This window comes from Hevea brasiliensis, chromosome 11 (assembly GCF_030052815.1).
Source record: "Hevea brasiliensis isolate MT/VB/25A 57/8 chromosome 11, ASM3005281v1, whole genome shotgun sequence".
NCBI lineage: Eukaryota > Viridiplantae > Streptophyta > Magnoliopsida > Malpighiales > Euphorbiaceae > Hevea > Hevea brasiliensis.
Window position 1 is genome coordinate 76,910,147 of NC_079503.1, and position 25,076 is coordinate 76,935,222.

The 25,076-nt window shown below is 22.6% G+C and overlaps 1 protein-coding gene across 1 annotated transcript; it reads left to right on the plus strand.

Annotated features, from left to right (window-relative positions):
• Positions 1–23,309: 23,309 nt before the first annotated feature.
• Positions 23,310–23,960, plus strand: LOC110650083 (protein DOG1-like 4). Its single transcript, XM_058129355.1, has 2 exons — positions 23,310–23,332; positions 23,396–23,960. The coding sequence occupies exons 1-2, from the start codon at positions 23,310–23,312 to the stop codon at positions 23,958–23,960; spliced, it is 588 nt and encodes a 195-aa protein (XP_057985338.1).
• The last annotated feature ends 1,116 nt before the right edge of the window (positions 23,961–25,076 follow it).

Consider the following 25,076-nt stretch of genomic DNA (forward strand, 5'->3'; position numbering starts at 1 on the left):
AGTGGTGATGACAACGATTAAGTAGTAGTACTAGTGGTGTTGATAGTGGTGATGGCCTTGTGGTAATAATGATTGAGGTGATGACACTGGTGATCCAGTGATGATGATGAAGATGGCCAAGGGCGGATCTTGGATGATAATTTTGGGGATCAACTACTTGCTATCTGCACAATAATTACATGATGATGCATTTTAAAAGTTATTAAAATGCATATTTATTTTCAAAATTCATAAGGGTGTCTAACTATAAAATAATTTTAAAGAAATAAACACTAATAACACTAGTAGAATGAGATACCTCTTCAACAGTGCTCTCGACACTTTTTTTATTTAAATCTCGGAATTCATCAATAATGAAATCTGAATTAAAATGCTCAACAATTTCTCTTTCAATATTTATAACTAAATTATTTTTAGATGTTAATCAGTTTCTAAACTACCTATTTTGTGCATTTTTCAATGGGCCATTGATCTAGGAAAAGATTATTGGATCGGTGGACCACGAGAGACCTTGTTTGGATCAAACACATGGGTCAAGTTCCCAAAATATATATTATGCTTACCTGAGCACATTATTGAATTTTCCTTTTTAATTTCATTGAATTTATCATGATTTGAGTAGAAAACCAAGCAAGTATCATATTTAGTGAGAGCTGAATGCATTCATTTTACAAAACTTCAATTGAGCACTCACTTTCTAGTTTTGCTGGTGGTGCTGCAATGCCTTGGGGCATAGTCTCTCTCTATATGCATACTCTTTTTTCTCCTAAAATACTTTTTGCACATAACCCAGAAAATTCCTATATTGAATGTAACATTTTGTATTTTAAAGCGTTTATGTATGCTTGAATTATCGATTGGAAAAAATAACAAATTGGCTACTGTTATTTTTAGGGGCTTTTTGTGAGTTAGAGTTGTTGTTCATTGGTCTTCATAACCATAACCATTTTTGGCAATACGTAAATTATTAATTACTTAAATGATAAATTCGCCAATTGAAGCAATTGTAAGCAACAACAAATAATCAAACTCAAATCAATAAAATCAAAAGCTTAAAGCAAGTTGTTGGCTTGTAGCTATGGAAACATGTCAGCAAAAGAAGCAAGTTGCATGGAGTTGTGTATTACCTCAGAGAAGGGTTAAGTTGATAGAGACAATGAAGGAAGAGGAAGATATCTGGGTTCCACGTTGAACTCAACATAGTTTATTTTACTGACACGTTTTCCAACATAAGAAACATAAAACACTAGGTGGTGGGGTGCATGATTGGCTCATCAACATTGTCAAAGCCAAACCTAAATCCATCAAACTCATGTTCCTCTTGGGGAGAGGTTTTCCATATTTGCAAAGCGTCACTCGTCCCTTGACACTCACCACTAACTCATTGCTGCATGTAAGAGAAGCACAAGCATACCTTTTCTTATATATAAAAACATATCACTCTATTCATCTCTTTCTATCTCCTACCTAGTCCTAGCTAGCTAGCTACCACGCTTCTTTCTCCATCTCTTTGCATAAACGAAAGGGAAAAGATATGAAAACTAAAGTTGAAGAGAGGTTTTCTGAGTTTTTTGAGAAGTGGATGTGTCAACTCGATGAGTATCTGCAACACCTGTGAAGGGCGTCTAAGGATTATGGAGCTAAAACTGGGTGTGAGCGTGAGCAAGAGCTATAAACTTTAGTGTCCAAAGTCACACAACATTTCAAAGACTACTACACTATAAAATGGGTCTTAGCCCATGAAGATTGTGCTTGCTTTCTTTTGTCTAATTTGGATTTCCCCTTTAGAGAATGCGTATTCTTGGGTTACTGGGTGAAAATCTTCAGCAGTGCTTAAGCTGGTTAACTCAATAAGGACAAATGGTGTTCCCAGTTCGAGTCTGGCTGAATTAACACAAGAACATATGAGAAAGGTGGCTTTGAGGGTGAAAATAAGGTTGGAAGAGGAGAAGGTGAAGAGGGAAACGAAGAGGCAACAAGTGGCTGTAGCAGACAGGAAGATAGCGGAGTTGGTAAGGTTGGTGGTTCGAGTGAAGAATGGGGAGCAAGTGAGGCAGGAGGAGGGACTTGTGTAGGTGGCACTGAAAGGAGTAATGGTAGGACAAGAGAAGGTGATGAAAGCAGCAGATTGTGTAAGGCTGAGGACTTTGAACGGAGTTTTGGATGTTTTGAGCCCACTACAATGTGTGGAGTTCTTGGCTGGGATTGGCATGCTTCAAATTCAACTAAGACAATGAAGAAAAAAAAGGGCTTGCACCATTAATTAGAAACTTCTAGTTGTAGAGTTTTTGGGATTTTGATTTTCACTTTTAGACTTGTTTTCTTTTGTCTTGATTTGGTTTTATCTTAATTAATGTGCATGTACTATTCAGTGGCTTTATTTAATTTTTTTTTCATATTTATTATAAAAACTCATAATTTAATTTTTTTTATATAATGTTTTATTAATTTTATATTATATAATATTATCATTATATTAAAAATGTTATATTTAATTATTTAAAATAAAATATTAATTTTAATGTCATTTTAATTAATTTATATATAAAAATATTTATCAATTTAAAATTATTTTTTGTTCGATCATATTTTTAAAAAATTATGTGTTATAATATTAATATAATAAAAAAATAATAAAATTTTAAAATATAAGTAGGTGAAAATATTTAAAAATTAAAATAAATTAATAATAAATATAAATTAGCCCATGAATTTACTTCATTTAAATTTTATCATTTATTTTCTTAAGAAAAGTTTGACTTGCATAGATTTTATTTTAAAATCATATTAACTTGCATAATAAAATTGTATACCTAAATTAATGTAAAAGAGAATTACTTATAAAATTAGAAAATAAAATAATTTTTAAAATAAATTTTTATTAGTTTAGTGCATTATTATTACAAAATTTTCATTTTTATTATATTGATTTTTTGAAATTTTATATTGTCACATTATTTAATACAAAAAATTTAAAATCTATTTAATATATTTATAGATTATATTATATATGTTATAAGTACATTGTTAACATATAAATTTAATCATGCATATTCTAATTAAAATTGAATTATATATATATATATATATATATATATATATAGAGAGAGAGAGAGAGAGAGAGAGAGAGAGAGAGAGAGAGAGAGGTCTACTTCTAAATTAAAAATTATAGCAAAGTTTCTGTAAAATAATTTTTAAAAAATAAAATTTAAAAGAAAAAAGATACATTTATATTATTAATATTTATAATAATAATTTATCAGTTCAAAAAGTTTGTCCCTCATTCAAACATGTATATACATTATAGTGCATAGTCTATTATTATAAATGCATTGTATTTATTACTTATTTACATTTTAATTATATTAAAATTATATTATATTTCTAAAAACATCATAAAAAATATTTTTATAAAATTGACTTTAGCTTTAATTATTTCTTTATTTAGTATTCAGTATAATTGGGTATAATATTACTCTTGATTCAATTATTAATAGAAAATTAGAATTATATTAACATAATAAAATAAATTTAGTCTAATACGGTTTGGTTTATATAATATATTTTTTTATTTCAATTCTTATCAATTCTTCTTTTCATTCAAAAGAATAAGGATTATGAACACTATTATTTTTAACACTAAAAGAAATAAAAATAGAAAAATGTTAATATTGTAATAATATAAATATAAATCTAATTAATTAATATATTATTAATATTATCTTTTATTTATTATTAATGTAAGAGATAATATTTTATATAGGTGGTATAATGTTAGCTCTTCAATAATAATTTTTAAGAAATCATACTTGTAATAATATAAATATGCATATCAGTAAATTAATTAGGTTTAAATTTAATTATCTTCAATTTTTTTGTTAGTATTGATCTTCAACTAAAATTAAATAAAATTCCTTTTATGTTCTTCATTTAACAAATTTTAAAATTATTAATAATCTTCTAATGATTTCTATTATTTTTGTTTTCATTTTTGTAAATTATAGTCATTAAATATTTAACTTTAATTAATATTAATAATTTTATAAATATTAATATATTGTTTTATTGAAATAAAAATATACTTGTAATAATAAAGATATACATAATGAATAAATTAATTCGATTTAAATTTAATTATTTTTAATATTTTTTGTTAGTATTAGTCTTCAATTAAGATTAAATAATTTTTTTAAGTTGATCATTTAACAAATTTTAAAATTAATAATAATGTTTGGATGATTTATATTATTTTTATTTTCATTATTAAAAATTATAGTCATTAATATATAATTTTAATTAATATTCATAATTTTATAAATATTAATATATTGTTTTACTAAAAAAATCTCAGATGGAAATTAACTAAAAAATAATATGTAACCAATAAATATTTTAAATATATATAATAAATAATTAATTGTTAATAAAAATTAAAAAAATTAGATACTAATAAACCATTTTACTTAATATTATAATACGTTCAAATTATATTATTTATTTTTTATTTATTAATTTTTTTATTTTAGGTAATTAATTCCCATAAATTTTTATATTTTATTGAAGTTAATTATAAATAGGATTAAGAATTTTAAGTTTATATTAACCATAAAATTAAGAATTTTAAATTTATACAAACTTTAAAATTAATTTAAATAATAAAAATATAATTATAATTAATTTTAAGAATAAATGGCAATTTGAGTAAAGCCAATATTCCCCCTCCACCTTCATATATACATAATAATAAATTAATTAGGTTTAAATTTAATTTTCTTTAATATTTTTTTATTAGTATTGAAAATAATTAAAATTAAATAAAATTCCTTTAAGTTGTTTATTTAATAAATTTTAAAATTAATAATAATCTTTAGATGATTTATATTATTTTTATTGTTTTTATAAATTATAGTCATAAAAATATTTAATTTTAATTAATATTTATAATTTTATAAATATTAAATATTATTGAAATAAAAAAAATCTTATATGAAAATTAACTTATAAAAATAATATGCAACTAATAAAATATCTTTAAATAAATAAATAAATATATATATATATATATATATATATATATATATATATATATATATATATATATATATAATAAATAACTAATTATACATATAAATTTGAAAATTAGATACTAATAAACTATTTTATGTAATATTGTAATACGATCAAATGATATTTTTAATTTATTAATCTTTTATTTTATTAATTACTTCATGTAAAATTTTATATTTAATTAAAATTAAATATAAATAGGACTAATAATTTTAAATTTATATTAATTCTAAAATTAAAAATTTTAAATTTATATAAATTTTAAAATTAATTTAAATAATAAAAATATAATTATAATTAATTTTAAGAATGAAAGGAAGCTCGGACAAAACTAAGCTAATATTCTCCCTCCTTTATACATTTATTATATAATATAGATATATCGATATAAATTAATTGCATTTTTTTTATTTTTTCCTTATTAGTTTCTTACTTTAATTAATTACTTCTTATAATAGTTTTTATTTAATTGAAGTTAATTGTAAGTATTATTAAGAATTTTAAATTTATATGATTTCTAAAATTAATAATTTCAAATTTATATAAATATTAAAATTAATTTAAATAATAAAAATATAATTGCAATTAATTCAAGAAATAAATGGCACTTTTGGCAAAACTAATATTCTTCCTTCCCACATTTGTATATAATATAAACTATGTGAAAATATAAATAAACCTATTTTTTTGAGATAAAAACAAAAATTTAAATCTTAAACTTTAATTAAAAAATCAGTTATATCTCTATTCCTATTATGGTAAAATAATAACTTTAAAATATTATTAAGCATATGAAAAAGAAAGAAGATTTTTTAATGTTTAAATTATAGAATAAAATTAATTAAATTTATAGATAAAATTAATTGAAATTGTTAAAATTGAAAACGATTGGATAAATCGATTGAAATCACCAAAATTAAAATTATTGAAATAATTTCAATTTAATATATATATATATATAACACACGCGCGCACGCACACACACACTTATTTAATTTAATGTTATTGCAATGAAATCATTAATTTTCCATGAGAATGTCAAAGTAAAGATAATTTCCTATGGCTATCTTTTTTTTAATTTTTCATTTAAATCAAATATTCTAATTAAAATTTGTTTATGAAATTCAATATTTTTTTCAAATATTATTATGAATTGGTGTTAGAATAATAATTATTATTAAAAATTTATATTGCAATGTTACCAAAAAAAAACTTTATAATATATTTTTAGTATTTGTCAATGTGATAATCTAAATTTTTCTTATTTGAGTTACTAAAATATTTTAATTTTTATTTTTCAATTAGCTCGATTAATAATATATAGATTTTGACAAAATAAAATTGAAAATTTTTATATATAAATTATTTTTAACCATCTCTACTTTTTAGTCAAATTGAATAATTATTTAATAAAAATCATGAAAATTAAAATAGAATTTATCACCTATATAACATTAGTTTTATTAATCAAATATATAATTAAAAAATCAAAAAATTCATTTACATAGAAAGATTAGTGATATGTTAAAATAATTGATTGGGATTTATTAAATAAAGAGTTATTTTCACTCTTTGTAACTTTTTGATAAAATTTTTATTATACTGAATTATTTTATCATCAATATTTATATGACTCTTTTTTATAATTATTTTATTAATTTTTTATAATATAAATTTATAGGAAGTAATAATTATGGACCATCAAAATCACAAATTTTATATTATAAATATCTAACTAACTCAAAATCACGAATTTTATATTGTAAATATCTAACTAGCTTATCACATATATATGATATGTTCATTTTATTCGCCTATATATTAGAAGAAACCAATTATTTTGTCAAATAAATTAATTGATAAGATATTGGAGAAAATTCATTATATTAGAAGAAACCAATTATTTTGTCAAATAAATTAATTGATAAGATATTGGAGAAAATTCATTATTATCTAATATATTTGTAATATATATAAAAGTGAGAAGGGGAATAATGAGATTATAAAAAATATCTTTAATTTTTAAAATTATTTATAATTATATTTTTTATTATCTAAAAAATGTATTTTAAGTAAAATAAAAATTAAATATTATTAGCTATAAAATTCTTATTGTATTAGGTCTCAAAATTAACTATCACAATTTTTATTAAAAATGATTAAAAAAAACTAAATAGAAGGGATATTACTATAAAATTCTTATTGTATTAGGTTTCAAAATTAACTATCATAATTTTTATTAAAAATAATTAAAAAAACTAAAATAGAAGGGATATTACTATTGAAGGCTACCTAAACCATTCGGATATTTCAAGAGACAAATTCTCAGGTATTTTTCTCATTTTATTGTCATTTGCATATTCATTTTTGTGTAATTTTTTGAACATTATATAATTTAATTTATTTGATAGATATTTTTGGAATTGCTGAGACTAATTTTTTGAACATTATATAATTTTATTTATATTAATTTAATTGATTAATTTAATATTTCTTATTAATTTTATTTTCTTACAATTTTTTGAGCTAACATTAATTAAAAATAAAATATCATGATGGTAATTTAATATTATGACAATAAAAAATTAAATTTAACTAGATATTAAAAATAATTAAATTATGACAATATAATATTATATAAAAAAATTATATATAAAAAGTTGAAATTACAAATATGTAAAATGAATACAAATAACATACAATGCATGTTTTAAAAAAATAGTTATTTTAAAATTTTAAAAGACAAGTTATATTTTTTTAATTATTTTCTCACTTTCATTAATAAAAAATATATATTTTAACAGTGACACTATATTGTAGATAGATTTAAAATTAAGCAAATAATTTTAATAAATTAAAAATAAAGATATTTTATTATAATTTTGTCAAACTTCGAATCAAATTATAATTTATGACCAAAGCACAATTGAAAATGAGTTTCAATTTATAAAAATTTATTTTTAATTTTATTATTTTAAATCATGATATATATATATATATATATATATATATATATATATATATATATATATATATATATATATATATATATATATAATTTTTTTTAAAAATACGTTGCACATGAATTAAATAGTTTATGACTCATAATTAATTTTGTGTTTATAAATAAATAAAATGTAATTATAATAAATTTAAATTATTATGTAGATAAATTAGACTTTATTTTAATATATTAAATGATAATTCTAAAAAGATAATTTTATAAAAAATAAAATAATAGTAAAAATACTCATAATTAATTACTTATTTAAAATTTTTTAGATAAAAAATTTGTTCACTTTATAACATACTTATTTTTCAAATAATTTTCATTTAATTTATTATTAATTGTAATACTAACAATTATATTTCAAACATTTGTAAACATTTATGATTTATAAAAAAAATTAATCTCAAGTAATAAAAGCCATGCTCTTTATTTTAAAAATTCATTAAAAGAATTGTAAAATATTATCATAATTTTGAAATGATCTTAAATTTTGCAGTTGTTCATATATATAATATGAATAAAAAAAATCCAATAACAAACATATTTAAAATCAATTAAATAAATTTTTACTAAAAATTTTATTCTCGATATCACTTTTTTCATGTACTAATAATAATATAAATTAAATAACTAAAAAAGAGAAGAAAAACTCCAAATAAAATTTTGTATAATATGTAATATTTTTTTAAACCATTTAATAAGAAAGAAATTTTGAAAAAAAATTAAAAAACCTAAATTTTGATATTATTTCGTGAATCTCTTCAAATATAATACACCTTTATTATTTTTAATTTATAAGTATTTTTCAAAAATTTTAAATTTTTTATCTAAAATATAAATATGTTCAATTTATTTAATTTTATTATGTAATTATAGAAAATATTAAAGAATTTAATAATATTTAAATTATAGTGTAAAAATTAGAATTACATTAAAATTCCATTAAAGTGTAAAATATTTTGAAATAAATATTTTGCATGAGTAACTTGCAATTTTTTTTTTCAAATCATTTAATTGGTGGACATATTGATAAATCTATTCATACAAAGTGCATTTTTATTATTTTTATTATTTTTAAATTTTATAAATTTTATTTTTAAAAAAATAATTTTAACATTTCAACCATAATATTAAACGGGTACCAAATTATTAGAGTCAATGGTCAATTATTTATTAATAGAATTAAACTTTAAAATTAAATTATTATTAAATATATATATATATATATAATTAATATATAGATTTTTCTATATCTCAAAGATTTAGTTATACATTATCCTAAAATAAATAAAAATAATATAATAAATAGATTTGGAGAGACACAGGTGGCAAAGAATGAGCTAATTAGCAGGTTATATATATATATATATCTTAGCTCCTCCTTCCACCCAGGAGCTGGTGAACAGGTCTAGTTTAATCTCAATATAAATAGGCATTACAATTTTGTCTTGAAAAAATATTACAAATTTAATAAAATTTTATGATTTAATTAATTATAATTAATTTATGTTAGATTATTAGTGTGGTAAGGAAAAAAAAAACTTTTAAGTGGGTAGGTTTTTTTTTTTAGCAAGTAGTCAAATCTAAATCTGTCAAGCAAAAGGTGCAAGTTGAATAGTACTTGATATCACACTCTTTTAAATTCAAATGGAAATATCTCCATCTACATAATTAAATATTCATATTGTATTGTAATAAAAAAATTTTCTGCTTTTTTAGAAAATCATTTGCCAAAATACAGCAACTCCAATTACAATATCAAAAAGGCTCTGCTTCCATTAATGATGTGGGCAAGAAGGAATCCTGGGAATAATAACAGCCTTTTTATAAAAATAAGGCAGGCAATTAGCTTTTTACACCACAAACTTCATTTGCTAAATACATATGACATGTACCAGCTAGAAGCACTGTACCCCATAAAGGGAACAAATATATTACACTCTCGTTTTGATGGAAATGCTCGGGAGAAATTATAAAAAAAAGAAAAAAAGAAAAATAGAATACAATGAAATCTGAGGGCAAATATAGAACAACTGATACAAAAAAAAGGTGTGGAAGCTGAGCATTGATGGTATTCACTGATGTAGGGGAAGCACAAATACAAAAGCTAAATTTTAGATTTTTGGCATGAAATTTGAGAGAGACTTGACTTACAATACAGAGAAGAAGAGAGTGAGACAAAACTTAAGTCACCTCGACAGATAATATTTCGAGTTCAGCCCACCATAGTGGAGAAAGTCTTTGAGTTGCTTGATCAGGTGATATAGCAATCACTTCCCTCAACTTGGGACTGATATCCTTCATTGTTGGTCTTCGCCTTGGATCTGGTTATGTGCATTCTTGAATAATCTCGCATATGAGGTCAAGCTTATTGTTTTTGAAAGACTTGAGGGTTGGGTCAATCACGTAACTGATACTACATTGGTCATTCAAATATTAAGTAGCCTGCAAGTTTATAGTTAAATTTTGTGCTTGTTAGCTAGCCACGCATGCAGCTAGAACACAAATGTTATTTAGCCATAAAGCAATTTCCAGAGATATGAGAGTATAGGATATCATAAAAGATTTATCAATTTTTCAAGGGACCTTCTTCTTCCGAGTATTGGAGCTTTCCAAAAATGCTTGTCGAGCTTTTCTTAAAGTATTGAAGTGTGCCTTTGGGGCAACTTCTTAGTATACCTGAACCAATTGCCACACACTCTCCTCTGAGCATAATGCAATGTAATTAATTGAAATTAAAGTTATATATATTATATTATTTTATTTAGAAAAATAAAAGTATAATATAATAATGCAATGTAATTAATTGAAATTAAAGTTATATATATTATATTAATTTATTTAGAAAAATAAAAGTATAATATAATTATTAATACAATCTCGTATTTATTTATATATATAAATATTGATAAAATATAATTAAATTAGTAATAAAAATTTAATATATAATATTATTTTATTAAATATTATTTTAATTTGAAATTATTAATATTTTTATTACTAGTGATGATGGTAGCAACAATAATGATCAAATAGTGGTGGTGGTAATAGAGTATGAGTGATGATAGTAGTAATGATGGTAGCTAAGTGGTGATGACAACGATCAAGTAGTAGTAATGGTGTTAATAGTGGTGATGGCTGTGTGGTGATAATAATAGAGGTGATGACAACGGTGATCCAGTGATGATGATGAAGAAAGCCAAGGGCGGACCTTGGATGATAATATTGGGGATCAACTACTTGCTATTTGCACAATAATTATATGATGATGCATTTTAAAAGTTATTAAAGTGCATATTTATTTTCAAATTTCATAAAGGGTTTCTAAATACAAAATAATTTTAAAGAAATAAACACTAATAAAACTAGTAGAATGATATACCTCTTCTACAGTGCTCTCGACAATTTTTTTTTTAAATATCTTGAATTCATCAATAATGAAATCTGAATTAAAAAGTTCAATAATTTCTCTTTCAATATTGATAACTAAATTATTTTTAGATTTTAATCAGTTTCTAAACTACCTATTTTGGACCTTTTTCAATGGGCCATTGATCTAGGAAAAGATTATTGGATCGGTGGACCACGAGAGACCTTGTTTGGATCAAACACGTGGGTCAAGTTCCCAAAATATATATTATGCTTACCTGAGCACATTCTTAGATTTCCCTTTTTAATTTCATCCAATTTATCATGCTTTGAGTAGAAAACCAATTAAGTATCATATTTAGTGAGAGCTGAATGCATTCATTTTACAAAACTTCAATTGAGCACCCACTTTCTAGTTTTGTTGGTGGTGTTGCAATGCCTAGGGATTATTGAGCTAAAACTAGGTGTGAGTGTGAGCAAGAGCTATAAGCTTTAGTGTCCAAAGTCACACAACATTACAAAGACTACTACACTATAAAATGGGCTTTGGCCCATGAAGATGTGCTTGCTTTCTTTTGTCCAACTTGGATTTCCCCTTTACAGAATGCGTATTCTTGGGTTACTAGGTTGAAACCTTCAGCAGTGTTTTTAAAGTGGTTAACTCAATAAGGACAAATGGTGTTCCCAGTTCGAGTCTGATTAAATTGACACAAGAACAGATGAGAAAGATTGAGGATGAGGGTGAAAATAATGTTAGAAGAGGAGAAGGTGGAGAGGGAAATGGAGAGGCAACAAGTGATTGTAGCACACAGGAAGATGGCAGAGTTGGTAAAGTTGGTGGTTCAAGTGAAGAATGGGGAGGAAGTGAGGCAGGTGGAGGGACTGGTGTAGGTGGCACTGAAAGGAGTAAGGGCAGGACTAGAGAAGGTGATGAAAGCGGTAGACTGTGTAAGGCTTAGGACTTTAAAGGGAGTTTTGGATGTTTTGAGCCCACTACAATGTGCGGAGTTCTTGGCTGGGATTGGTATGCTTCAAATTCTGCTATGACAATGGGAAAAGAAAAGGGTTTGCACCATTAATTGGAAACTTCCAGTTGTAGGGTTTTAGGGGTTTTGATTTTCATTTTTATACTTGTTTTCTTTTGTCTTGATTTGGTTTTATCTGAATTAATGTGCATGTACTATTCAGTGGTTTTAATTTAACTTTTTTTTATGCTTATTATAAAAAATCATAATTTAATTTTTTTATATAATGTTTTATTAATTTTATATAATATAATATTATCATTATATTACAAATATTATATTTAATTATTTAAATTAAAATATTAATTTTAATATCATTTTAATTAACTATATAAATAAAATTATTTATTAATTTAAATTTATTTTTTGTTTGATCGTATTTTAAAAAAATTATGTGTTATAATATTAATATAATAAAAAAATAATAATAAGTTTCTAAAATATAAATAGGTGAAAATATTTAAAAATTAAAATAAATTAATAATAAATATAAATTAGTCCATGAATTTAATTCATTTAAATTCTATTATTTTATTTTTTAAGAAAAGTTTGATTTGCATATATTTTACTTTAATTTTTTGTAATTTAAAATGATATTAACTTGCATAATAAAATTGTATGCCTAAATTAATGTGAAAGGGAATTACTTATAAAATTAGAAAATAAAATAATTTTTAAAATAATTTTTTATTAGTTTAGTGCATTATTATTATAAAATTTTCTTTTTTATTATATTGATATTTTGAAATTTTATATTGTCATATTATTTAATACAAAAAATTTAATATCTATTTAATATGTTAATTATTTAATATATTTATAGATTATATTATATATGTTATAAATACATTATTAATTAATATATAAATTTAATCATGTATATTCTAATTAAAACTGAATATTATATATATATATAGAGAGAGAGAGAGAGAGGTCTAGTTCTAAATTAAAAATTTTAACAAAATTTCTGTAAAATAAATTTTAAAAATAAAATTTAAAAGAAAAAAAATAAATTTATATTATTAATATTTATAATAATAATTTTATTAGTTTAAAAAGTTTGTCCCTCGTTTGTATCCATATATATATATTCTAGTGCATAATCTATTATTATAAATGCACTGTATTTATTACTTATTTAAGTTTTAATTATATTAAAATTATATTTTATTTCTAAAAACATCATAAAAAATATTTTTATGAAATTAATTTCAGCTTTAATTATTTCTTTATTTGGTATTCAGTGTAATTGGGTATAATATTATTCTTGATTCAATTATTAATAGAAAATTAGAATTATATTAATACAATAAAATAAATTTAGTCAAATATGGCTGGGCTTATCCAATATTTTTTTTGTTTCAATTTTTATCAATTCTTCTTTTCATTCAAAAGAATAAGGATTATGAATACTACTATTTTTAACACTGAAAAAATAAAAATAGAAAAATATTAATATCGTAATAGTATAAATATAAATCTAATTAATTAGTTAATATATTATCAATATTATCTTTTATTTATTATTAATGCAAGAGATAATATTTTATATAGGTGGTATAATGCTAGCTCTATAATAATAATTTTTAAGAAATCATACTTGTAATAATATAAATATGCAGATGAATAAATTAATTAGGTTTAAATTTAATTATCTTTAATTATTTTGTTAGTATTGATCTTCAATTAAAATTAAATAATTCCTTTTAAGTTGCTTATTTAACAAATTTTAAAATTATTAATAATCTTCTAATGATTTATATTATGTTTGTTTCCATTTTTATAAATTATAGTCATTAAATATTTAATTTTAATTAATATTAATAATTTTATAAATATTAATATATTGTTTATTGAAATAAAAATATACTTGCAATAATAAAGATACACATAATGAATAAATTAATTAGGTTTAAATTTAATTATTTTTAATATTTTTTTTGTTAGTATTAGTCTTCAATTAAGACTAAATAATTTTTTTAAGTTGCTCATTTAACAAATTTTAAAATTAATAATAATGTTTGGATGATTTATATTATTTTTATTTTCATTTTTAAAAATTATGGTCATTAATATATAATTTTAATTAATATTCATAATTTTATAAATATTAATATATTGTTTTATTAAAAAAAATCTTAGATGGAAATTAAATAAAAAATAATATGTAACTAATAAATATTTTTAAATATATATAATAAATAATTAATTGTAAATCAAAATTTAAAAAAATTAGATACTAATAAACTATTTTACTTAATATTGTAATACTATAAAATCATATTTTTTATTTATTAATTTTTTATTTTAGGTAATTAATTCTTAAAAAATTTTATAATTAATTAAAATTAAATATAAGTAGGATTAAGAATTTTAAGTTCACATTAACCATAAAATTGAGAATTTTAAATTTATACAAACTTTAAAGTTAATTTAAAAAATGAAAATATAATTATAATTAATTTTAAGAATAAATGACAATTTGGGTAAAGCAATGTTTCTCCATCCTCCTTCATATATATACATAAGAATAAATTAATTAGGTTTAAATTTAATTGTCTTTAATATTTTTTTATTGGTATTGAAAATAATTAAAATTAAATAAAATTCCTTTTAAGTTGTTTATTTAATAAATTTTAAAATTAATAATAATCTTTAGATGATTTATATTCTTTTTATTGTTTTTGTAAATTATAGACATAAAAATATTTAATTCTCATTAATATTTATAATTTTATAAATATTAATATATTATTTATTGAAATAAAAAAATATTATATGAAAATTAACTTATAAAAATAATATGCAACTAATAAAATATCTTTAAATATACATAATAAATAACTAATTATAAATATAAATTTGAAAATTAGATACTAATAAACTATGTTAATATTGCAATACGATCAAATTATATTTTTTTATTTATTAATTTCTTATTTTAATTAATTGCTTCATGTAAAATTTTATATTTAATTAAAATTAAATATAAATAGGACTAATAATTTTAAATTTATTTTAATTCTAAAATTAAGAATTTTAAATTTGTATAAACTTTAAAATTAATTTAAATAATAAAAATATAATTGTAATTAATTTTAAGAATGAAAGGAAATTTGAGCAAAACTAAGCTAATGTTCTCCCTTATTTATACATTTATATATAATATAGATATATCGATATAAATTAATTGTGTTTTTTTTTTCACTTATTAGTTTCTTACTTTAATTAATTACTTCTTATAATATTTTGTATTTAATTGAAGTTAATTATAAGTATTATTAATAATTTTAAATTTATATGATTTTTAAAATTAATAATTTCAAATTTATACAAATATTAAAATTAATTTAAATAATAAAAATATAATTGCAATTAATTCGAGGAATAAATGACATTTTTGGAAAAACTAATATTCTCCCTACCCACATTTGTATATAATATAGACTATGTAAAAATATAAATAAATCTATTTTTTTGAGATGAAAAGAAAAATTTAAATCTTAAACTTTAATTAAAAAATCAGTTATATCTTTATTCTTATTATGGTAAAATAATAATTTTAAAACATTATTAAGCACATGAAAAAGAAAGAAGATTTTTTAATGCTTAAATTATAGAATAAAATTAATTAAATTTATTGATAAAATTAATTGAAATCGTTAAAATTGAAAACGATTGGATAAATCGATTGAAATCACTAAAATTAAAATTATTGAAATAATTTCAATTATATATATATATATATATATATATATATATATATATATATATATATATATATATATATATATAATGTTATCTTAATGAAATCATTAATTTTTCATGAGAATGTCAAAGTAAAGATAATTTCTTATAGCTATTTTTTTATTTTTCATTTAAATCAAATATTTTAATTATAATTTTTTTATGAAATTCAATATTACTATGAATTGGGGTTAGAATAATTATTGTTATTAAAAATTTATATTGCAATATTACAAAAAAAACTTTATAATATATTTTTAGTATTTGTCAATGTGATAATCTAAAATTTTCTTATTTAAGTTACTAAAATATTTTAATTTTTATTCTTTAATTAGCTTGATTAATAATATATAGATTTTGACAAAATAGAATTGGAAATTTTTAGATATAAATTATTTTTAACCATCATTTATAGGTTCTACTTTATATTCAAATGGAATGATTATTTAATAAAAATCATGAAAATTAAAATGGAATTTATCACCTATATAACATTATTTTTATTAATAAAATATATAATTAAAAAATAAAAAATTCATTTACATAGAAAGATTAGTGATATGTTAAAATAATTGATTGGGATTTGTTAAATAAAGTGTTATTTTCACCATCTCTAACTTTTTGATAAAATTTTTATTATATTGAATTATTTTATCATCAATATTTACATGACTCTTTTTTACAATTATTTTATTAATTTTTTATATTATAAATTTATAGGAAGTAAGAATTGTGGACCATCAAAATCTCAAATTTTATATTGTAAATATCTAACTAACTTATCACATATACATGATATGTTCATTTTATTCACCTATATATTAGAAGAAACCTATTATTTTGTTAAATAAATTAATTGATAAGATATTGAAAAAAATTAATTATTATCTAATATATATATATATATATATATATATATATATATAATGGGATTATCAAAAATATCTTTAATTTTTAAAATTATTTATAATTATATTTTTTATTATTTAAAAAATGTATTTAAGTAAAATAAAAATTAAATATTATTAGATATAAAATTATTATTGTATTAGGTCTCAAAATTAACTATCATAATTTTTACTAAAAATAATTATAAAAAACTAAAATAGAAGGGATATTACTATTGAAGGCTACCTAAACTATTTGGATATTTCAAGAGGCTAATTCTTAGGCATTTTTTCTCATTTTGTTGTCATTTGTATATTCATTTTTGTATAATTTTCTAAACTTATTTATATAATTTTATTTATTTGATAGATATTTTTGGAATCATTGAGACTAATTCTGGTAAGATTTTGTATTCTTCTATCATTGAGATTAATTTAATGTTTCTTATTAATTTTATTTTCTTATAATTTTTTGAACTAACATTAATTAAAAATAAAATATCATGATGGTAATTTAATATTATGACAATAAAAAAATTAAATTTAAATTGATATTAAAAATAATTAAATTATAACAATATAATATTATATAAAAAAATTATATATAAAAATTTAAATTACAAATAAGTAAAATGAATACAAATAACATACAATGCAAGTTTTAAAAAAATAGTTATTTTAAAATTTTAAAAGACAAATTATATATTTTTTAATTATTTTTTTCCTTTCATTAATAAAAAAATATATTTTTTAACGGTGACACTACATTGTAGATAGATTTAAAATTGAGCAAATAATTTTAATAAATTAAAAATAAAGATTTTTTATTATAATTTTGTCAAACTTCGAATCAAATTATAATTTATGCTAAAATTTTATTGAAATGAGTCCATAAAGCACAATTGAAAATGAATTTCAATTTATGAAAATTTATTTTTAATTTTATTATTTTAAATCATGATATACACACACACATATATATAATTTAAAAAAAAAATGCGTTGCACATGAATTAAATAATTTATGACTTATAATTAATTTTGTCTTTATAAATAAATAAAATCTAATCATAATAAATTTTAAATTATTATGTAGATAAATTAGACTTTATTTTCATATATTAAATGATAATTCTAAAAAGATAATTTTATAAAGATACTCATAATTAATTACTTATTTAAAATTTTTCAGTTAAAAAATTTGTTCACCGTATAACATACTTATTTTTCAAATAAATTTCATTTAATTTATTATTAATTATAATACTAACAATTATATTTCAAACATTTGTAAACATTTATGATTTATAAAAAAGAAATTAATCTCAAGTAATAAAAGCCATACTCTTTATTTTAAAAATTCATTAAAAATAATTGTAAAATATTATCATAATTTTGAAATGATCTTAAATTTTTCCATTGTTCATACATATAACATGAATAAGAAAATCCAACAACAAACATATTTAAAATCAATTAAATAAATTTTTACTAAAAATTTTATTCTCAATATCTTTTTTTACATATACAAATAATAATATAAATTAAATAACTAAAAAAGAGAAGAAAAACTCCAAATAAATAATTTGTATAATATGTAATATTTTTTAAAACCATTTAATAAGAAAGAGATTTTGAAAAAAAAATTAAAAAACCTAAGTTTTGATATTATTTCGTGAATCTCTTCAAATATAATACGGTTTTATTATTTTTAATTTATACTTATTTTTCAAAAATTTAAAATTTTTTATCTAAAATATAAATATGTTCAATTTATTTAATTTATTATGTAATTATAAAAAATATTAAAGAATTTAATAACATTTAAATTATAGTGTAAAAATTAGAATTACATTAAAATTCCATTAAAAGTGTAAAATAGTTTGAAATAAATATTGTGCATGAGTAACATGTAATTTTTTTTCAAATCATTTAATTGGTGGACATATTGATAAATCTATTCATACAAAGTGCATTTTCATTATTTTTATTATTTTTAAATTTTATTTTTAAAAAAATAATTTTAACATTTCAACCATAGTATTAAATGGGTATTAAATTATTAGAGTCAATGGTCAATTTATTTGTTAATAGAATTAAATTTTAAAATTAAATTATTATTAAAAATATATATATAAAAAATTAAAATATAAATTTTACTATATCTCAAATATTTAATTATAAATAAAAATAATATAATGAATCGATTTGGAGAGACACAGGTGGCAAAGAATGGGCTCATTAGCAGGTGATATATATATATATATATATATATATATATATATATCTTAGCTCCTCCTTCCACCCAGAGCTGGTGAACGGGTCTAGTTTAATCTTAATATAAATAGGCATTACAATTTTATCTTAAAAAAAGTGTTACAAATTTAATAAAATTTTATGATTTAATTAATTATAATTAATTTATGTTATATTATTAGTGTGGTAAGGTAAAAAAAAAAAAACTTTTAAGTGGGTAGGTTTTTTTTTAGTAAGTAGTCAAATCTAAATCTATCAAGCGAAAGGTACAAGTTGAATAGTACTTGATATCACACTCTTTTAAATTTAAATGAAAATATCTCCATCTACATAATTAAATATTCATATTGTATTGTAATCAAAATTTTCCTACTTTTTCACAAAATCATTTGTCAAAACACAGCAACTCCAGTTACAATATCAAAAAGCTAAATTTTAGACTTTTGGCATGAAGTCTGAGAGAGACTTGAGTTATGATACAAAGAAGAAGAGAGTGAGACAGAACTTAAGTAGCCTCGACAGATAATATTTTAAGTTCAGCCCATCAAAGCAGAGAAAGTTTTGGAGTTGCTTGATCAGGTGAGATAGAAATCACTTCCCTCAACTTGGAAGTGATATCCTTCATTGTTGGTCTTTGCCTTGGATCTGGTTGTATGCACTCTTGGAAAATCTCACATACGAGGTCAAGCTCATTGTTTTTGAAAGACTTGAGGGTTGGGTCAATCAGGTAACCGATACTACGTTTGTCATTCAAATATTTAGCAGCCTACAAGTTTATAGTTAAATTATATGCTTGTCAGCCAGTCATGCATGCAGCTAGAACACAAATGTTATTTAGCCATAAAGCAATTCCTAGAGATATGAGAGTATAGGATTTCATAAAAGATTTACCAATTTTTCGAGGGACCCTTGTTCTTCCAAGTATTGGAGCTTTCCAGAAATGATTTCTAGCAACAGAATCCCAAAACAATAGACATTTGTCTCTACATCAGCCAAAGGTGGCAATGTAGAATGCGCTAACTCATTGTCACCTGAGCTGTTCGACTTGGAGGAATCTTATAGCAAGAAAGAGATCTCAGCCATCTGAGAGGGACCATAGATACGATGAGAAGGTACATTAAATAAACAAAATAGAATGAAGCCCAGTCATGAAGGAGATTACTGTAGCTGCATAGTCATCAGTTAGAAGATATTATGTGAATTCAAGTTAGAATGTGCCACTGGTGGATGTAAATCATGGTGCATGTATTGTAAGCAATAAGCAATGGCCATGATAATCCTCATCCTTGCACTCTAGTCAAGATGTTACATTTCTTTAACTAAAAACACAGAATAAATGTTTTAGCCTCTAAATTACCATAGGAGAAATCTATTGAAATTTCCATTATTAAATTAATATTCAAATACCATCATCCTATTGAAAGGTTCATCCTCCTCACAGTAGCCAATGAGGTTGACAATGTTCTTATGGTTAAACCGAGATTGTAATGGCCTGACCCACTAGTGATATTGTCCGCTCTGGGCCGAAGCCCTCACAGTTTTAAAACGCGTCACTAGGGGTTACGAACCACCAACTTATAAACCCAGCATCTCTCCCGTGTTTTGTCGATGTGGGATTTGCCTAGGGTGTTACCCACTAGTGATATTGTCCGCTCTAGGCCGAAGCCCTCACAGTTTTAAAACGCGTCACTAGGGGTTACGAACCACCAACTTATAAACCCAGCATCTCTCCCGTGTTTTGTCGATGTGGGATTTGCCTAGGGTGTTACAATCCACCCCCCTTATGGGACTCAGCATCCTCGCTGAGGTTTGCCCCACCATCGTTCAAGGTTGCACGCAGAGCGGCTCTGATACCACAAATGTAATGGCCCGACCCACTAGTGATATTGTCCGCTCTGGGCTGAAGCCCTCACGGTTTTAAAACGCGTCATTAGGGGTTACGAACCACCAACTTATAAACCCAGCATCTCTCCCGTGTTTTGTCGATGTGGGATTTGCCTAGGGTGTTACAATCCACCCCCTTATGGGACTCAGCGTCCTCGCTGAGGTTTGCCCCACCATCGTTCAAGGTTGCACACGAACCTGGCTCTGATACCACAAATGTAATGGCCCGACCCACTAGTGATATTGTCCGCTCTGGGCCGAAGCCCTCACGGTTTTAAAACGCGTCACTAGGGGTTACGAACCACCAACTTATAAACCCAGCATCTCTCCCGTGTTTTGTCGATGTGGGATTTGCCTAGGGTGTTACAGAGATAATATGTAATTTTTTTTTAAAATCATTTAATTGGTGGACATATTGATAAATTTATTCATACAAAGTGCATTTTTATTATTTTTAAATTTCATGAATTTTATTTTTAAAAAAATAATTTTAACATTTCAACCACAGTATTAAATGGGTACTAAATTATTAGAGTCAATGGTCAATTTATTTGTTAATAGAATTAAATTTTAAAATTAAATTATTATTAAAAATATATATAAAAAATTAATATATAAATTTTATATATCTCAAAGATTTAATTATACATTGTCCTAAAATAAATAAAAATAATATAATGAATAGATTTGGAGAGACACAGGTGACAAAGAATGGGCTAATTAGCAGGTGATATATATAGACACACACACACACACGTAGGTATCTATCTTAAGTCCTACTTCCACCCAGGAGCTAGTGAGCAGGTCTAGTTTATAATTAAATTATATACTTGTTAGCCAGCCATGCATGCAGCTAGAATACAAATGTTATTTAGCCATAAAGCAATTATCAGAGATACGAGAGTATAGGATTTCATAAAAGATTTCATAAAATTATTTTTAGATGTTAATCAGTTTCTAAACTACCTATTTTGGACCTTTTTCAATGGGTCATTGATCTAGGAAAAGATTATTGGATCAGTGTACCACGAGTGACCTTGTTTGGATCAAACACGTGGGTCAAGTTCCCAAAATATATATTATGCTTACCTAAGCACGTTCTTGGATTTTCCTTTTTAATTTCACCCAATTTATCATGCTTTGAGCAAAAAACCAAGCAAGTATCATATTTAGTGAGAGCTGAATGCATTCATTTAACAAAACTCCAATTAAGCACCCATTTTCTAGTTTCGCTGGTGGTGTTGCAATGCCTTGGGGCACATTCTCTCTCTCCATATGCATACTCTTTTTTCTCCTAAAACACTTTTTGCACATAACCCAGAAAATTCCTATATTGAATGTAACATTTTGGATTTTAAAGCTTTTATGTATGCTTGAGTTATCGATTGGAAAAAAACAAAAAATTGGCCATTGTTAATTTTAGGGGCTTTTTGTGAGTTAGAGTTGTTATTCATCGGTCTTCATAACCATAACCATTTTTGGAAATACTTAAATTAATAAATACTTAAATGATAAATTCGCTGATTGAAGCAATTGCAAGTAACAAGAAATGATCAAACTCAAATCAATAAAATTAAAAGCTTAAACAAGTTGTTGGCTTATAGTTATTGAAACATGTCAGCAAAAGAATCAAGTTGCATGGAGTTGTATATTACCTCAGAGGAGGGTTAAGTTGAAAGAGACAACGAAGGAAGAGGAAGATATCTAGGTTCTACGTTGAACTCAACAACATAGTTTATTTTACTGACACGTTTTCCAACATAAGAAACATAAAACCCCAAGTGGTGGGGTGCATGATTGACTCATCAACATGGTCAAAGCCAAACCTAAATCCATAAGACTCATGTCCCTCTCCGGGAGAGGCTTTCCATATTTGCAAAGCGTCACTCGTCCCTTGACACTCACCACTAACTCATTGCTGCACGTAAGCCAAGCACAAGCATACCCTCTCTTATATATAAAAACATATCACTCTATTCATCTCTCTCTATCTCCCACCTAGTCCTAGCTAGCTAGCTATCCCTTTTCTTTCTCCATCTCTTTGCATAAACGAAAGGGGAAAGATATGGAATCTAAAGTTGAAGAGAGGTTCTCTGAGTTTTTTGAGAAGTGAATGTGTCAACTCGATGAGCATCTGCAACACCTGTGAAGGGCGTCTGAGGATCATCGAGCTAAAACTGGGTGTGAGCGTGAGCAAGAGCTACAAGCTTCAGTGTCCATAGTCACACAACATTACAAAGACTACTACACTATAAAATGGGCCTTAGCCCATGAATATGTGCTTGCTTTCTTTTGTCCAATTTGGATTTTCCCTTTAGAGAATGCGTATTCTTGGGTTACTAGGTGGAAACCTTCAGCAGTGCTTAAACTGGTTAACTCAATAAAGACAAATGGTGTTCTCAGTTTTAGTTTGGTTGAATTAACACAAGAATATATGAGAAAGATTAAGGCTTTGAGGGTGAAAATAGGGTTAGAAGAGGAGAAGGTGGGGAGGGAAATGGAGAGGCAACAAGTGGCTGTAGCAGACAGGAAGATGGCGGAGTTGGTAAGGTTGGTGGTTCGAGTGAAGAATGGGGAGGAAGTGAGGCAGGTGGAGGGACTGGTGCAGGTGGCACTAAAAGGAGTAATGGCAGGACTAGAGAAGGTGATGAAAGCGGCAGACTGTGTAGGGCTTAGGACTTTGAAGAGAGTTTTGGATGTTTTGAGCCCACTATAATGCGTGGAGTTCTTGGCTGGGATTGGCATGCTTCAAATTCTGCTAAGACAATGGGGAAAGAAAAGGGTTTGCACCATTAATTAGAAACTTTCGGTTGTAGGGTTTTAGGGGTTTTGATTTTCACTTTTAGACTTGTTTTCTTTTGTCTTGATTTGGTTTTATCTTAATTAATGTGCATGTACTATTTAGAGGTTTTAATTTAACTTTTTTTCATACTTATTATAAAAATTCATAATTTAATTTTTTTTATATAATGTTTTATTAATTTTATATTATATAATATTATTATTATATTACAAATATTATATTTAATTATTTAAATTAAAATATTAAATTTAATGTCATTTTAATTAATTATATAAATAAAATTATTTATTAATTTAAATTTATTTTTTATTTGATCGTATTTTTAAAAAAATTATTTGTTATAATATTAATATAATAAAAAATAATAATAAGTTTTTAAAATATAAATAGGTGAAAGTATTTAAAAATTAAAATAAATTAATAATAAATATAAATTAGTCCATGAATTTAATTCATTTAAATTCTATTATTTTATTTTTTTAAGAAAAGTTTGATTTGCATATATTTTACTTTAATTTTTTGCAATTTAAAATGATATTAACTTGCATAATAAAATTGTATGCCTAAATTAATGTGAAAGGGAATTACTTATAAAATTAGAAAATAAAATAATTTTTAAAATAATTTTTTATTAGTTTAGTGCATTATTATTATAAAAGTTTCATTTTTATTATATTGATATTTTGAAATTTTATATTGTTATATTATTTAATACAAAAAATTTAAAATCTATTTAATATATTTGTAGATTATATTATATGCATTATAAATACATTATTGATTAATATATAAATTTAATCACGTATATTCTAATTAAAATTGAATTATATATATATATATATATACATATATATATATATATATATATAGAGAGAGAGAGAGAGAGAGAGGTCTATTTCAAAATTAAAAATTATAACAAAATTTCTGTAAAATAAATTTTAAAAAATAAAATTTAAAAGGAAAAAATAAATTTATATTATTAATATTTATAATAATAATTTTATTAGTTTAAAAAGTTTGTCCCTCATT

Excerpts from the sequence above, each read along its gene's own strand:
- LOC110650083 (XM_058129355.1), top strand. The coding sequence starts at position 23,310 with ATGGAATCTAAAGTTGAAGAGAG. Across the intron at positions 23,333-23,395 it reads GAATCTAAAGTTGAAGAGAG|GGCGTCTGAGGATCATCGAG; the intron begins GTTCTCTGAGTT and ends ACACCTGTGAAG.